The sequence below is a fragment of the Somniosus microcephalus genome, chromosome 19 (assembly GCF_052327205.1).
Source record: "Somniosus microcephalus isolate GS21.2 chromosome 19, FLI_Smic_1.0, whole genome shotgun sequence".
Taxonomy (NCBI): Eukaryota; Metazoa; Chordata; class Chondrichthyes; order Squaliformes; family Somniosidae; genus Somniosus; species Somniosus microcephalus.
This window is the reverse complement of record NC_141005.1, coordinates 60417758-60434383: the sequence shown is the minus strand read 5'-3', so window position 1 is coordinate 60434383 and position 16626 is coordinate 60417758. Positions and strand designations below refer to the sequence as shown.

The 16626-nt window shown below is 47.8% G+C and overlaps 1 protein-coding gene across 1 annotated transcript in view; it reads right to left on the bottom strand.

Moving 5' to 3' along the window:
- Positions 1-16626, bottom strand: part of LOC147104511 (solute carrier family 2, facilitated glucose transporter member 11-like) — a 124736-nt gene that overhangs the window by 81287 nt on the left and 26823 nt on the right. Inside the window, exons 2-3 of the mRNA XM_085961871.1 lie at positions 7180-7333; positions 6925-7025 (exon numbers count right to left, since the gene is read on the bottom strand). Of these exons, the coding sequence (XP_085817997.1) occupies positions 6925-7025; positions 7180-7333 (255 nt within the window). The remainder of the gene's footprint in view (positions 1-6924; positions 7026-7179; positions 7334-16626) is intronic.

Below are 16626 nucleotides of genomic sequence, written 5' to 3'. Positions count from 1 at the left end.
CCCATCTCAGTTGGGTGCAGACTCTGGTGGGGCTCTGACCGAGGGCTATGCAGTGGCATGGAAGTGTGAGCGCTTGGAGAGGAGCCCCCACTTCCTTGTTGTCTGTCACCAACTTCCATCTCATGGGTCAGGTCCACCTCAGTGCTTGAGGGCACCTTGCTGCACATCAGGGGGGCCATGGGGACCCGTGTCTGCACTGGCAGTCCTACTCAAAAGGACTGCCATGAAGCTCTGGTTTGCCTGTTCAATAGCTGCCCATCACTCCTCCAGAGATGTCAGTCTATTCTGAACAATCACCATGTTTTCCTGACTCTGGTGACTTATTTCCTCCATAAGAACATAAGAAATAGGAGCAGGAGTAGGCCATTTGGCCCTTCGAACCTGCTCCGCCATTCAATGAGATCATGGCTGATCTTCTGCCTCAACTCCATTCACCGGCCCTATCGCCATATCCCTTGATGCCCTTTCTAGTCAGAAATCTATCGACTTCTGTTTTGAATATACCTAATGACATGAATCAGTCATTCATGAAAGAAAGACTTACGAAATAATACTGAGCGGCCTACAGGTGGCGCTGTCCAGGGAGAGTATAAATACTCGGGCACGGGCCCAGCTTGTGCAGGACATTCTTAACAGGAACTAGTGAAGGACACAACTAGACCCCCATGTTGTAAAACAGTTGATTAAAGCTTTGTTTAACGTTTAGACCAAGTGCCTAGTAGTTTTCTTACGTCACCCAATAACTGAGCCTCCACAGCCCTCTGGAGCAGAGAATTCCAGAGATTCACCACCCTCTGTGTGAAGAAATTTCTTCTCCTCTCTGTCCTGAATGGCCTACCCTTTATCCTGAGGCTGTGGCCCCTGGTTCTAGACTCCCCAGCCAAGGGAAACATTCTCCCAGCATCCACCCTATCAAGCCCTGTAATAATTTTGTATGCTTCAATAAGATCCCCTCTCATTCTTCTGAATTCAAGAGAATACAGGCCTAGTTTACTCAATTTCTTCTCATACGACAGTCCCGCCATCTCAGGAATCAATCTTGTGAACCTTCGTGGCACTCCCTCTATGGCAAGTATATCCTTCCTTAGGTAAGGAGACCAAAATTGTACACAGTACTCCAGGTGCGGTCTCACCAAGGCCCTATATAATTGGAGTAAGACTTCTTTACTCATGTACTCAAATCCTCTTGTAATGAAGCCCAGCATACCATTTGCCTTCCTAATGGCTTGCTGCACCTGCACATTCACTTTCAGTGACTCATGTACAAGGACACCCGGGTCCCTTTGAGCATCTGCTTTCCCAAATCTTTCACCATTTAGGAAATACTCTGACTTTGTTTTTTCTACCAAAGTGGGTAACTTCACATTTTTCCACATTATATTCCATCTGCCATGTTCTCGCCCACTCACTGAGCCTGTCAAGATCCCCCTGAAGCTTTTTCGCATCCTCTTCACAACTGACACTGCCACCTAGCTTTGCATCATCAGCAAATTTGGAAATGTTACATTTAGATCCCTCATCCAAATCATTGATATAGATTATGAATAGCTGGGGCCCAAGCACCGATCCTTGCGGTACCCCACTAGTCACAGCCTGCCATCCTGAAAAAGACCCGTTTATCCCTACTCTCTGTTTTCTGTCTGTTAACCAATTCTCAATCCATGCTAGTATGTTACCCCCAATTCCATGTGCCCTAATTTTGTTCACCAACCTCTTCTGTGGGACATTATCGAAGGCCTTCTGAAAATCCAAATACACCAGATCTACCAGTTCCCCTTTGTCTACTCCACTAGTTACATCCTCAAAGAACTCCAATAGGTTTGTCAAACAGGATTTCCGTTTCATAAATCCATGTTGATTCTGCCCAATCTTACTGAATTTCTCCCCCTTAGAAAATAATAGTATCGCCCCATTTGGGGCGCTAGTACTGGCGTTGCGCAAACTTTAGCGCCAGGCGCAATTTATCGCCACCTCGCGCGATATTGGGTTGCAGTGCCCCTGAAGGTGATTGCGGCGCTAAATCAGGCATTGCACGCTACTCTTAAGGCGCTAACCCGGCAGCGCAACTCAATTTCTCAGCGGCCAGGCGCAGCGCAGGTGCAGTCAATAATCGATTTCCACAAGACACACTGGCGCCGGCCAGCTCTTAAAGGGGCGGGTCAAGTAGCATCAGCAGCCACACTCTGCGCCTTGTAGGCCTCAAAATCGTTGCTGAGCAACCTGTGGCGTACCAGACTTCCCAGACATGGAGAGGGTCAGGCAGAGAGTGGAGTGATTCAGCGATGAGGCCTTGGATGCTCTGGTTGGCGCAGTGGAGTGCCGGCAGGCTGTGCTGTACCCCGAAAATGGCAGGCGGCCTCAGCAGAGAGATTACCGGCGAGCTTGGAGGGAAGTTTCCCAGATAGTGACCGCCACCAGCGTGGTGCCCAGGACTCCTGTTCAATGCAGGAAGAAGTTCAACGACCTCACTCGGGTCGTTAGGGTAAGTGCCTTTTTCACAATCATCTCCATCGCTCCATCTGCACCTCACTTTATGGCCAGAGGGTCTGCAAAACCCCAATGGCCAGCTGTCATCCATAACCCATGGCCCTTTCTGGAAACACACACGCACATTCAGCTCAGTGCATAATGTAAGGGCTATTCTACCATGGGGGCATGTGATGTCAGATCAGGGCAGCATAATGTAAGGGCTATTCGACCATGGGGGGCATGTGATGTCAGATCAGGGCAGCATAATGTAAGGGCTATTCGACCATGGGGGGCATGTGATGTCAGCTCAGGGCAGCATGTTTCATCACTTCCTGTTCTTTCTCTTGCAGGCCAAGCTGGCCAGGAACCGTCGGGAGCAGATTCGCACTGGAGGAGGCCGGCCTCATCTGCTGACCCTGACAGACCTGGAAGAGCGTGTACACCAGATTGCTGGAGGCCGGATGAGTGGTCCTGTCACCTCTGGAGCCGCCGACCCCATTATGCAGAGCGATGGTAAGGTCATCACCTTTCTGAACTCTCTCCTTCCACTTGTTCCCCCCACCAGCATGCTTTTTCACTTTGGGCCCAAGTCAGCGCATTGCAGCACTCATGCATCCCTTGCTGCCACCCTGTCCTTTCGCTAAAGCCACTCTTCAACATCCCTGCTTTCAGATGCTGCATCACCAGCTCGGGAGCCGGGCCCTCAATCTGCCAGTGCCACTGACTCTGGAGGCGACGACCAGGAGGAAGCCGGACCATCCGAACCACCCTCAGGCGAGCCAGCCCATCTGCCGACTGGGGAGATTACTTCCCTGGAGGGGAGCGGGGGGGAATGCTCTGGGGAGGAGCCAGCTCCAGGGACCAGCGGGCTGCAGAAACGCAAGGGGGGGAGGGAAGCTCGGGGGCCGTCTCCCCGGAGGGCGAGTCAGGCCGCGAATGCTGCTGCACAGAGCGCAGAGGAGGTGCGTGCCCTCGCAGAAATGAGCGCCCAGGCTGGGCTGAGGCACACTGAGCTCATGGCTGCAGTGGCAAGGACGCCTGAATCCATCGAGACACTGGCAAGGAGTGTCCAAGACTTCGGCGCAGCACAGGCCCGGAGTGCGCAGGACTTCGGGACAGCACTGGAAAGGGCTGTCCAGGGCTTCGGGGCAGCAATGGAAAGGACTGTCCAGGGCTTCGCGACAGCAATGGAAAGGACTGTCCAGGGCTTCACCGAAGCACTGGCACCTACCACGCAAGTGCTGAGTGCTGCCACGCAGTCACTCGCTGGTCTCATGCAGGCTCAGATTGAGGCCACGCGACAACTGACTGCTGCCACCCTCGCTGGATCAGGCAGGATTCCCCGGGGCCCTTGCAGCACCACAGCAGGCCAGCAATCTGTGGACCAGCCGATTGCTGCGCATGCTGTGTTGCTGGCCCGTCAGAATGCCAGTGTGTTGGCCGACCAGGGAACTGCTGTCCGCTCTCAGGATGACAGCATTCCTGCTCCAACCGCTGGCACTTCTCCACTGCAGCTGCCACCACCTGCAGGACAGACTGCTTCCACCCATGCCATGTTGGAGCAGTCAGCAGCCGGGCCCTCCAGGGCCAGAGCTCGTCCAGGCCGTTCCTCACGGGCATCTGCGATTTCGGACAGTCAGCAGGCCTCCCCCAGCCTTGCTGCAGCCACTGGGGTCCCACTGCGAAGGAGCTGCGGGGAGGGACGGGGCAGAACTCGCAGGAGAAGCAGATCGCCATTAAGGGGGAAAGATTAGAGGGTGCTGTTGAAACCCCGTTTTTGTTGAAATCAAGACCGAGGATGCAGGTCTGGATGGAAGTAATGTTTTGGACAGTCTCCCGGGTGTGCGAGCCACTTATGTGTCAGTGTGATATGTTTGCTTTTTGTTGCAATTGCTTTTTTTTGCTGGAAGGAAGCACATTTTGTAGAATAAACAACTTCCTTTATTTACAATGGCCATGTCTGCTATTTACATGAATTTTGCCCTTCACATTCCGTTAGAGGGGCCTAGAAGTGACTTCTGATCAGCCTCTGATGGACGGACCTTCCCGTTTGTGCCTCCCTCCCATCTTGGACCTCGTCCTCCTCCTCGTCCTCGTCCTCCTCTGCTGGTGCTTCAATGTCTGGTGGCATTGGCTGGGTACGTAGGATTGCTAGGTTATGCAGCATGCAGCACACTACCACGAAGTAGGAGACTCGCTCAGGCGAGTACTGCAGGGCTCCTCTGGAATGGTCCAGACAGCGGAATCGCTGCTTTAGCACGCCAATTGTGTGCTCCACAATGTTCCTCGTCGCCTGATGGCTCGCATTGTAGCGTTCTTCAGCAGGGGTGCTGGGCGAACGGAGCGGGGTCATCAGCCAGGTGCACAGAGGATAGCCCTTGCCCCCGAGAAGCCAGCCTCCTGGGTGAGCCGGGGCCTCGAAAAGGTCTGCAACAGAAGTCTGGCGCAGGATGAAGGCATCGTGGCTGCTTCCTGGGAACTGAGCATTCGCTGCGAGGATCAGCTGTCGGTGGTCACAGAGCAACTGGACATTCAAGAAATGGAACCCCTTGCGGTTGCGGAACTCCTCCGCATTCTCTACAGGTGCCCGCAAAGCCACGTGCGTGCAGTCAATGGCACCCTGCACCATGGGGAAGTCCGCTATTGCTGCGAAGCCCTCTGCGCGCTCCCGCTGCTTGTCCGGGGTCATGGGAAGGAGATGTACTGCCGCCTCCTTTTATACAGGGCATCAGTCACTTGACAGATGCAGCAATGCACCGCAAACTGCGAGATGTTGGCTATGTCCCCAGTTGCGCCCTGAAAGGAGCCGCTTGCGTAGAAGTTAAGGGCAACAGTGATCTTCGCAGCCACCGACAGAGATGTCCTGCACCTTAGCTGAGGCTGCAGATCTGGCTGAAGCAGGTGGCACAGCTCAGTCACCACCTCCTTTCTAAAGCGCAGCCTTCTGATACACTGCTCCTCCAACATGTTCATGTATGAGGACTGCTGTGGGAAAACCCTGGCAGCGTACGGTCTCCTGTGGCAACGTCTGTTGTTCCTCCTCCATCTGGCCATGCCTGCCCCTCTCTCCCTGCGTCTCTGTGCCCTTTCCAGATGATTCAGCAGCAGGACGTTTGCCTCCAATGCAGCCCCCATAATAAGTGTGCACAGAAAGTTTCCCCCTTTGAAAAGCTCACCAACAGCAAGGTGATGGTCAGAAGGCTGAAGTTCTGCTGCCAACACTGGTTCAGTGGTGAAAGGGCTCTCAGTGTGCAGCTCAGCAACTCTCTGTAACTCTGGAAGAAGTTGTGCTCCAGAAATGGCTGCCGCTTTTAAACAGCAGTCCCCTTTAAATAGCGCCCCCCCCAGCCCGAGAGCGGCTGGGGAGCGCTCCAGATAAGCTGTCCTTATTAGCGCCAGGCGGAACGGAGGGGGGGCGCCACTGAATTTCCGGTCCGGGGCGCCCAAAAGGCGTTGCACACTGAAATGACGTCATGATCTGCCTGCGTCCGTGAGCGGGCGCTAAAATTTTGTGCCGGCGCTAAATGTCCGCTCAATATGGGAGGAGGCGCAAGGATCGCTGCGCCCGGGCGCTAGTTGGTTAGCGCCCCACTTCTAATAGAATCCAGCATTTTCCCAACTACTGATGTGAGGTTAACAGGTCTGTAGTTCCCCGTTTTCTCTCTCTCTCCTTTCTTAAATAGCGGGGTTACATTTGCTATCCTCCAATCTGCAGGAACTGTTCCAGAATCTATAGAATTTTGGAAGATGACAACCAACGCGTCCACTATCCCAATGGCCACCTCTTTCAAAACCCTAGGATGTAGGTCATCCGGTCCTTGGGATTTATCGACTTTTGGTCCCATTAATTTTGCTAGTACTGTTTTTTTACTAATAATAATTTCTTTAAGTTCCTCATTCTCGCCACACCCTTGGTTTTCTCGTATTTCTGGGAGGTTTTTTGTGTCTTCCTCCGTGAAGACAGAAACAAAGTATTTATTTAATTTCTCTGCCATTTCCTCATTCCCCATTATAAATTCGCCCGTCTCTGACTGTAAAGGACCTACATTTACCTTCGCCAGTCTTTTCCTTTTCACATACCTATAGAAGCGTGGTGCTGCGTATATGCGCCATTGCCTCCCCAACGGCACTGCTCAGGTTAGAGTTGGACTCCTCCATCCTCTCCACACTAGCAGCGACCCTGGAGACAAGACCGATCAGTTACTCTTGCACCTGCTCCTGGAGTTCAAGCATCGCTCTCCTTCTGGATGGACCCAGAGGCACAGGGTCCACATGCAGCGGAGCAGAGCTAGGAGAGTCCTGCGACCTCCGCCGAGTACTCTCCACTGCTGTCCCTGTAACAACCACCTGCTGATGCTCACCTGTGAGATGTGATACACATGGTGACAACACTACTCTATGTTCCGAAGGTCCCACCGAGATGTGCATATCTGCGCTGGTGCTGGGCGTGCTTACATCTGCTGACGCTGTGTCCTCAGATGTTGCAGGTTCCCCTAAGGAGTCTTGTTGCTCAACCTCTTCCTCATTGACAGTGGGGTGGGGCTCTGTGGATGGTCCTGTGGGGGAGTAAAGACATGGGTTAGACATTTGACGGAAGTCTGGCATGCACATGCAATAGTGCAGATGCTCAAGTTGCATTCTAATAATGTACACCAGCAGCCATTTCAGTCACTCAAGCAGTGTAAATGAGAGGCAAAACTATTCGGTCACCAGCTTGCTCTGCCTCGCCCATCTGTCCGTCCCCCACTTCCACCTCTGCACCAGCGATGTCCAGGGCCGCCTCTTCAGCCTGGGTGAGAATAGCTAGGGAAGGTGGCCCTCCTCCTGTCTTCGCCCTTTCCCTTCTATTGTGGGTTCTTTTTTCCTGCAGTGAGGGAGACAAGTGGAGTTGGAGTGAGAATGATGGAGTGAGTGTAGAGAGTCCAGAGCATAGATGCTTAGGAGACAAAGATGGAGTGAGGTTCCATATCCAAAGGCCCTCCCTGTGCATTGTTAGTCGTTGTCATTGCATAACATTGAAAGGGAGTGTGAGGGCAGAATAGTCAAATGATTGGGTTCATAGAGTGAGAGGGATGGTGAAGGGTGCAAGGGTTGTAAGGGTAAAGTGGGATGTGGAGGAGGAGGTTGACAATGCAGAGTGCTGGTGATGAGAGGAGAAGGGGAGCAGAAGGAGGGTCAAGCTGACAGTATACTCACTTTGCCTGATCTTACAAGGTCATTGAACCTTTTACAGCACTGCATCCATGTTCTGCTGCACACTGATCTGGAGGTGATGTCCCTTGCCAGCTGTACCCAGACAGCCATGGTTACTTTGGGAGACCTCTTCCTCCCAGATGAGGGAAAGAGCACCTTCCTGCTGGCTCTCGCCCCCTCAACCAGCATTCCCAGCGCCTCATTGGAGAACCTCGGGGAGGTCCTTGCCTTGGAGTTGGCCATTGTTGAAGCAGAAAAAAGTTTGGAGGTGGTGCATCATCAACCAAAAACCAGTGGAATGAGCCAAGGCAGCAAGCAGCCCTTAAATGAAGCTGGATAAGTGACGTCGGCAGAGGCGAGTTTCAGTCCCAAAACACTAATTGGCCCAGGGGAACCCACACCTCTGAAATCAACTGGCCAATTAGGGGGGGGGAAAAAAAAATCGCAATTTTTTTCTCATCTCTCAGTGGAGGCAGGTTTGGAACCCACCCAAACCGAAACCCGCCTCCATTGGGAAAATCGCCCCCATACACACACATACACACACACACACATATACACACACAAATAGGATGTGCCTATTTGTAGTAATTAGATTTTGTGGCCTTAAGGGGGTAAGCCAAGTTTTATACAGGTTCAGAATAATGCACTATACACATTACAGGAAACTCTTTTTTATCTGGCAGCGACGGGACCGGCGTGGTGCCGGTTTATCAAAAAGTCCGGATTACAGAGTTATAGTTAAAAGGTACGAGAGCTCCGTACACAGCAGCAAAAACAAGGCTTCCCTGTTGCTTAGCAACAGCTGCAAGAACCCCAGCCACAGACCAAGCGTCCCTGTTGCTTAGCAACAAGTGCAGAAACCCCCGATTACACAGCCAAGAATCAAGAAACGGTCACTAATATGAAGAAAAACTTAACTGAACCTACTCCTGAATTTTGCCGGTTAACCGAGATTTCCGGTTGTTTGGGTGCCGGTAAATCGAGAGTTTCCTTTACCTGGTATAGCATTTCTGTTATTATAAAACGTGTCCTCCAACTTACCATAAGCAATGCCACAGGAGATCTGCTAGTATCTCAAAAGCTTACAGAAATGTCTAAGTACCTTTTACTAGAACAGCCTGCTTGACATACCAAACAGAAACAGATGCTTCGTCACTGCTCTATACAAATTTGTAGTGTTACCACCGCAGTGTAGGAACTGGAACTCTAGTGATTACAAGGCCACATCATGTCGCAAGGTACAATATAAGTGGATTAAAAGCATGATTCGAGAAATGTTCTGATCTATACAGAAGTTGCAGGACACAGACTGCAGGCTCAGATGCAAGGATTAACCATTCACCCTCGGTGGGAAGGCAAGTCCCACAAGGCCACATGAACAGAGTAAAACTTTGACTGCTTCTTTGACCTGTGAAAGTATCTCCTGCAGATCTCCCAGTGGCATACGTTCAGGATCTCTGGGTGCAGTGCCTAAGATAAACCAGTCAAATCAAAATAAAAGCATGTGGGATTTCCAGCTGTTGTGACTTTACTATAACTCTTAACTACTGAATACAGTGGGATGGTGTGGCAAACATGATTGAAATGAGACTGATGCACAGTATTTCATTTAAAAAAAATTATTCTCCATTTTATTTTGGCAAAAGCGATTAAGTTTGTGGTCATCAAGGTGAAGATAATTAGCATGGGAAAGTGGAACGCTTTTTCCACTTTTATCACCCAGTGTTAACATTAAAGAGTAGCGCAGGTGCCAGCTCCCTGGAGGGCGAGGTCACACACATGTTCTGCTGCACAGGACTCAGGTGAAGACTTCAATTGGGCGGCCTACAGAAGAAGACTGACGGGTATGCACAATGAAATGCTTGATGCATTGGCAGGCCTGCCAGAAAGCCTGAGTGCAATGTCAAGGAGCATGCAGGAGTCCACCACCAACCTTGCACAGGGCTATGCGCAGAGGTTGGAGCCCATTATTCCCAGCATGGAAGGGATGGGCAGATCCATTAGAGCACTTGTGGACCCAACCATCATGCAGTGTCTGACAGCTGATGTCTCAGTTTCCATTGCAACAAATCCCTAGGCCCGGATGAAATGTATCCCAGGCTGTTAAGAGAAGCAAAAGAGGAAATAACAGAGGCTCTGACCATCATTTTCCAATCCTCTCTGGCTACAGGTGTGGTGCCGGAGGACTGCCAACGTGGTACCTTTGTTTAAAAAGGGAGAAAGGGATAGACCGAGTAATTACAGGACAGTCAGCCTAACCTCGGTGGTGGGAAAGTTATTGGAAAAAGTTCTGAGGGACAGGATAAATCTTCATTTAGACAGCCACGGATTAATCAAGGGCAGTCAGCATGGATTTGTTAAGGGAAGGTCATGTCTGACTAACTTGATTGAATTTTTTGAGGAGGTAACAAGGAGGGTCGATGAGGGTAGTGCATTTGATGTAGTGTACATGGATTTTAACAAGGCTTTTAATAAGGTTCCACATGGCAGACTGGTCACGAAAGGTAACGCCTATGGGATCCAGGGCAAAGTGGGAAGTTGAACCCAAAATTGGCTCAGAGGCAGGAAGCAAAGGGTAATGGTTGATGGGTGTTTTTGTGACTGGAAGGCTGTTTCCAGTGGGGTTCTACAAGGCTCAGTACTGGGTCCCTTGCTTTTGTGGTATATATCAATGATTTGGACTTGAATGTAGGGGGTATAATTAAGAAGTTTGCAGATGGTACTAAAATCGGCTGTGTGGTTGATAATGAAGAAGAAAGCTGTAGACTGCAGGAAGATATCAATGAACTTGTCAGGTGGGCAGAACTGTGGCAAATGGAATTCAATCTGGAGAAGTGTGAGGTATGTTCTGGACCGATGGACATTCTGAACATTTTATGTGTGCAGATAGCACCCTCTAGTGGCGGTTATTGTGTATTGACAGTTTGAAGGCAGGAAAGGTCATCTGACCTTTCTTCCAGTGTGAGGTCATCTGACCTTTCTTCCTTTCTTCCTGTGAGAGCTCAGTTGGCCTCTGTTCCTTTCTTCCTGTTGACCCCAGGAAGCAGTTTTACCAGGAAGAACCTGACTTAAGTAATGGAGAATTCCATGAGGGACTTACAATCTAATGGAATCTGACTTCATGTTAGGCCAAACGCAATATCTGTGAGTATCTTTAGTTCTTAGTATAATAGCAATGTTGTCAGAGTAATATTTTGATAATACTATGTTTGTAAAAGGTTAATATTTAATAGTTACAGAAGTTAGTTCAAATGTTAGTTAGTTATACAATTAGTCTATTCTACTGTTGTAAATATGTTTATATCGTGTAATATCGAATGTGTAGTACTCAGTTTATGTACAAAACATACTTTGTCTTTGTTTACAGTTTCACAAATTTGTTCAAGTAAAAGCTTCAAAACAGCAACCGCTTCAGAAGAATTATTTTGAATAGAATGTTTAACTTGCTGGATAACTAGATAGGAGCACGTCTAGCGCGGCCAGTACATGTGAGGTAATGCATTTGGGGAGGGCGAACAAGGCAAGGGAATACACATTAAATGGTAGGACACTGAGTAGTGTAGAGGAACAAAGGGGCCTTGGAGTGCATGTCCACAGATCCCTGAAGGTAGCAGGCCAAATAGATAAGGTGGTTAAGAAGGCATACGGAATACTTGCCTTTATTAGCCGAGGCATAGAATACAAGAGCAGGGGGGTTATGCTTGAACTGTATAAAACACTAGTTAGGCCACAGCAGTTCTGGTCACATTACTGGAAAGATGTGATTGCACTAGAGAGGGTTCAGAAGAGATTTACAAGGATGTTGCCTGGAATGGAGAATTTTAGCTACAAGGAAAGATTGTATAGGCTGGGTTTGTTTTCTTTGGAACAGAGGAGGCTGAGGGGAGAGCTCATAATAAAATTATGAGGGGCCTAGATAGAGTGGATAGGAAGGACCTATTTCCCTAGCAGAGGGGGCAACAATCAGGGGGCATAATTTAAAGTAATTGGTGGAAGGTTTAGAGGGGATTTGAGGGGAAATTTCTTCACCCAGAGGATTGTGGGGTTCTGGAACTCACTGCCTTAAAGGGTGGTAGAGGCAGAAACCCTCACCACATTTAAAAAGTGCTTGGATGTGCACTTGAAGTGCCGTAAACTACAGACTACAGACCAAGAGCTGGAAAGTGAGATTGTTTGACAGATGACACATCATCCATTGACGTGCTTTGCAACCGGCTTTCCCTTAATTGGCCTGCTAAGCCCGCTGGGTGGGCTTAACAAGGTCAATCAAGGGAAAATAGCGTGGATTGGCCACAAATCGATGGAGGCGGGACATCGACCCTACAAGCAGCAGTGCCGCCTCCAACGCACCCCCACTCACAAAATCGCCCCCCAAAAATATAATATTGAATAGTCAACATGGATTTCAAAAGGGAAATTCTTGTTTGACCAACCTTATTGAATTTTTTGAAGAGGTAACAGAGAGAGGAGACAATGATAATGCAGTAGATGTAATTTATCTGGATTTTCAAAAGGCCTTTGATAAGGTACCCCATAATAGACTGATGAACAAGGTCAGAGAATGTGGAGTCAGGGGTCAAGTAGCAGAATGGATTGCTGGCTGGCTTCAGGACAGAAAGCAGAGAGTAGGAGTAAAGGGTAGCTATTCACAGTGGCAGAAGGTGGGTAGTGGTGATTCACAAGGATCAGTGCTGGGACCACTGCTGTTCACAATTTACATTAACGATTTAGACTTAGGAATCAAAAACACAATTTCTAAATTTGCGGTTGCCACCAAATTGGGGGGGATAGTCAATGCTGAGGAGGACTGCAACAAGTTACAGGAGGACATTAATAAACTTGCAGAATGGGCATATAATTGGCAAATGAAGTTCAACACAGATAAATGTGAGGTATTATATTTTTGGGAGGAAGAATAGGGAGGTCACTTATCACTTGGAGGGTGCGTGTCTCGGTGGGGTAGAGGAACAAAGGGATCTCGGAGTAAAAATTCATAAATCACTAAAAGTTGTAACACAGGTTAGCAAAGCCATAAAAAAGTAAACCAAGCACTAGGGTTTATTTCTAGAGGGATAGAATTGAAAAGTAGGGAAGTTATGCTAAACCTGTATCGAACCTTGGTTAGGCCACACAAGAGTACTGCGTACAGTTCTGGTCACCATAATATAAAAAGGATATAGAGGCACTGGAGAGGATGCAGAGAAGATTTACAAGGATGATACTAGGATTGCGAGGGTATACATATCAGGAAAGGATGAACAGGCTGGGTGTCTTTCTCTTGAATAAAAAAAGGCTGAGGGATGACCTAAATTATGAAAAGTGTTGCTAGAGTGGATAGAGAGAGAATGTTTCCACTTGTGGGAAAGAGCATAACTAGAGGCCATCAATATAAGATAGTCACCAAGAAATCCAATAGGGAATTCAGAAGAAACTTCTTTACCCAAAGAGTGGTGAGAATGTGGAACTCGCTACCACAGGGAGTAATTGAAACATAGAAGATAGGAGCAGGAGTAGGCCATTCGGCCACTCAAGCCTGCTCCGCCATGTTTCCCCTGGCTGGGGAGTCTAGAACACGGGGTAATAGTCTCAGAATAAGGGTCGGCCATTTAGAACTGGGATGAGGAGAAATTTCTTCACTCAAAGGGTTGTGAATCTTTGGAATTCTTTACCCCAGAGGGCTGTGGATGCTTAGTCATTCAGAATATTCAAACAGAGATCGATAGATTTTTGGATACTAAGGGAACCAAGGGATATGGGGATTGAGTGGGATGGTGGAGTTGAGGTAGAAGGTTAGCCATGATCTTATTGAATGGCGGAGCAGGCTCGATGGGCCGAATGGCCTACTCCTGTTACTATTTCTTATGTTCTTATGTATTAGGCTGGCTAGCTCTTTATCGGCCAGCGCGGACACGATGGGCCGAAATGGCCTCCTTCCGTGCTGTAAATTTCTATGATTCTATGAGCACTCCCAGAACTGGAAAAGCACAGCCAGCTATACAGTATGGTTTCCTCCATTTGTCCCATCAAAGTGCCTTAGCCCCAATCGCTCAGGAGAGCCCCCCTACTGTGTGTGCGACTTTTCTCTACTTGCCAGCTTTGGCTCAGTAGTAGCACTCTTGCCTCTGAGTCAGAAGGTTGTGAGTTCCCAATCCAGAGACTCCGCATATAATCCAGGTTGACACTTCAGTGCCGTACTGAGGGAGTGCTGCACTGTCGGTGGTACCATTTATCAGACAAGACATTAAACCGAGGCCCCGTTTGCTCTCAGGTGCATGATTTCAAAGAAGAGCAGGGGAGTTCTCCCCAGGTTCCTGGCCAATACTTCTCTCTCAACCAACATCACTAAAGCAGATGATCTGGTCATGCTGTTTGTAGGAGAAGATTGGCTGCCACTTTTTCCTACATTGCAACAGTGACTACACCTCAGAAGTTATTAATTGGCTGTAAAGCGCTTTGGGCGGTCCTCAGGATGTGAAAGGTGCTATATAAATGCAAGTCCTTTCCTCCCACATCAACAATCCTTATGGCCTTTCTATGCAAGATTGACAAATTAGTGCCACTTAGGGGTAGAGTTCTATGCCTTCTAGACTCACCAGTGCCTACAGTCACTGGGAACTGGGTTGAGATTACCCACACTCGTTTTTTTTTAAACCTTTTCAGCCAACTTACTTGACCCTTACTGCCAAAAAACAAAAGGAGACATTAATCCCATCAGTCTACACTAGATCTGAACTCAGGAAGCAGAAGAGAAAGGCGACTGTACCACTTAGCTCTTCCTTTTATTTCTGAATTTTTCCTTTTTTCTTGGCAGACACAAGTAAATGTGAAGTCCTGTGCCGCTGGCAAAGCCTGGCATACAGACATCAAATAATGGATAATCAAAGGCAGTAAACGTGCGATTATCCAACACGAGCTGGCTGCTGCAAGGGCACAATCGGCAACACAGGGCCTCAAAAAATTTACCCTACAAAGTGAGAAGAACCATTCAATCCATCTAGACCCAATCCATTGTTTAGGTCAATGTTCAGGACCTGCTTGCACTATTCTCATTCCCTTCCTTCCCGAAAGGCTTGGAGATTTGATTATGACTGCAGTCAATGCCAAACCATAATATCATGAACACATTTTAAGTAGCCAAAATGGGCAGTATTTGTCCATTCTTCTAAACATGTTCCAAGCTCATGGCTCTGAGTCTGGTAGCCCCACTAAGAACTAATCAAATTTACATGATGCAGGTAGATCCGGGTTCTCTGGTACTCAAACGTGATTAAGAGGCAAACACTCGGTGTACACAGAGGATGCTTTAGAAAATATTTTTAAATTATACCTCATATTGTGGTAAGAGTTACGAATGGATAGTAAATCAAGTCGATAGTCATAATGATAAATGTGTTGCTTATAGTCTGCCAGTAACAAAACATTAACAGTGCTCAACCCACTCAAGTGGATCTATATCTGGATTGCACAGGATCTGAAAGAGAAAGGGGGCAGTCAATACACTGGGTGCGAACCTTCATCAGAGTTCTCATGAGTTATACGCAGAACATTAACCTTTCAGATAGCCATCAAGCTGCTGTACATTTCCAACATGTGCTTTTTGTATTTTAAGATTTCTGGAATCTCTGACTTGGAAATGGTTTTCCTCAATCTACTTTCCCTTGTGTAGTTTTATTTTTTCTCCTCTTTCCCCCACCCCAAAAAAGTTCTCCTTTCACAAACCCATATCCTACCATTTTGTGTCAACAGTCAATGCCACCCTGAAAGCTTCAGATTACTTCATCCATTGATACCAACACACAGCGCCTTGAAGGTGCCTTTGCCAGGACCAACCAGCATCCCATGTAGAAAACTCTAATTCCCTGAAGCCAATTTTAACTCATCCTAATAAAAAATCTTTTGTGCATTCACTCTTTGAACTGGAGAAAAAGACATTTGAAGCTCTCACCAACTTGCTAAGCATCTGGGCTATCTGCAGTATTTGACCCAATCAATCTGTTACTGCAGCGGTCGCTGACACCGAGAGATCTGCATATTTAGTGTTGTTTTAAATGCAATCCGTCTACACAGTCTAAAGTCACATGACAAAAAAAAATCACAACTCATTGAGTACTTGATGATTTATTCAGCGTTTCATGGACAGCTCAATCATGAATTGTTTTTCACTGGCTACTTCTTCTCTATAGTAACACTGAACCTTACCCTTTAATAATCCAATCCACGTCTACAACTAGCCATAGGACTGCAACGTCCAAGCTGAAAAGGAAATGACAGGTGCTCACTGAACATCTCTCAATGGCCCAAGAATGGACAAGATCCTGGATTTCACAGAAAGAAGTTTTAAAATCCACAGCAGAAAAATCTGAAGTCTGTAATGATTCAAAGCGTTTTCAGTAACTTATGTTCCAAATGATGTTTCTATATACTTCTCATTTCTTCCACACATTATTTTAATGTCATTTATGTGACAGGAGCCACAGCACTTTTACCATCTCCACTGTCAGTTATTTACACAAAACTCTACCAGTAACAGTGTGTAAATAACTTACCAGCTCCATCTATAAACTTTTTTAGTGAGAAAGCTAGGTAGGTCAAGATCCAGGGACAGGACAGCATCAAGGTTGAAAAGAGGAGAGAAGATGAGGTAAATCAAGCTTCCTTACTCAAGCAAGAGGTGAATTACCTGTTCCATAAAGACAAAACAAATGGTCACTTAGCAATAATCTGTGTGTCTTTGAAGTAGCAAAAGGAACTGAATGACAAACTTATTATCCCCTTCATTCAAAAAATGCTTTCCATGTTTGACCTTGTGACAGGTCATGGAAACTATAGCTTAACTCTAAAGCTCAAAGAGATCAACTGCACTTGAATCACTGTTCTCCACAATGTTCACTTGCAAAGTTGTTCTTACCCACTGCCCCTCCACCCGATAAGCTGCCTCCTATCCCGATGGCAGAGTCTGCC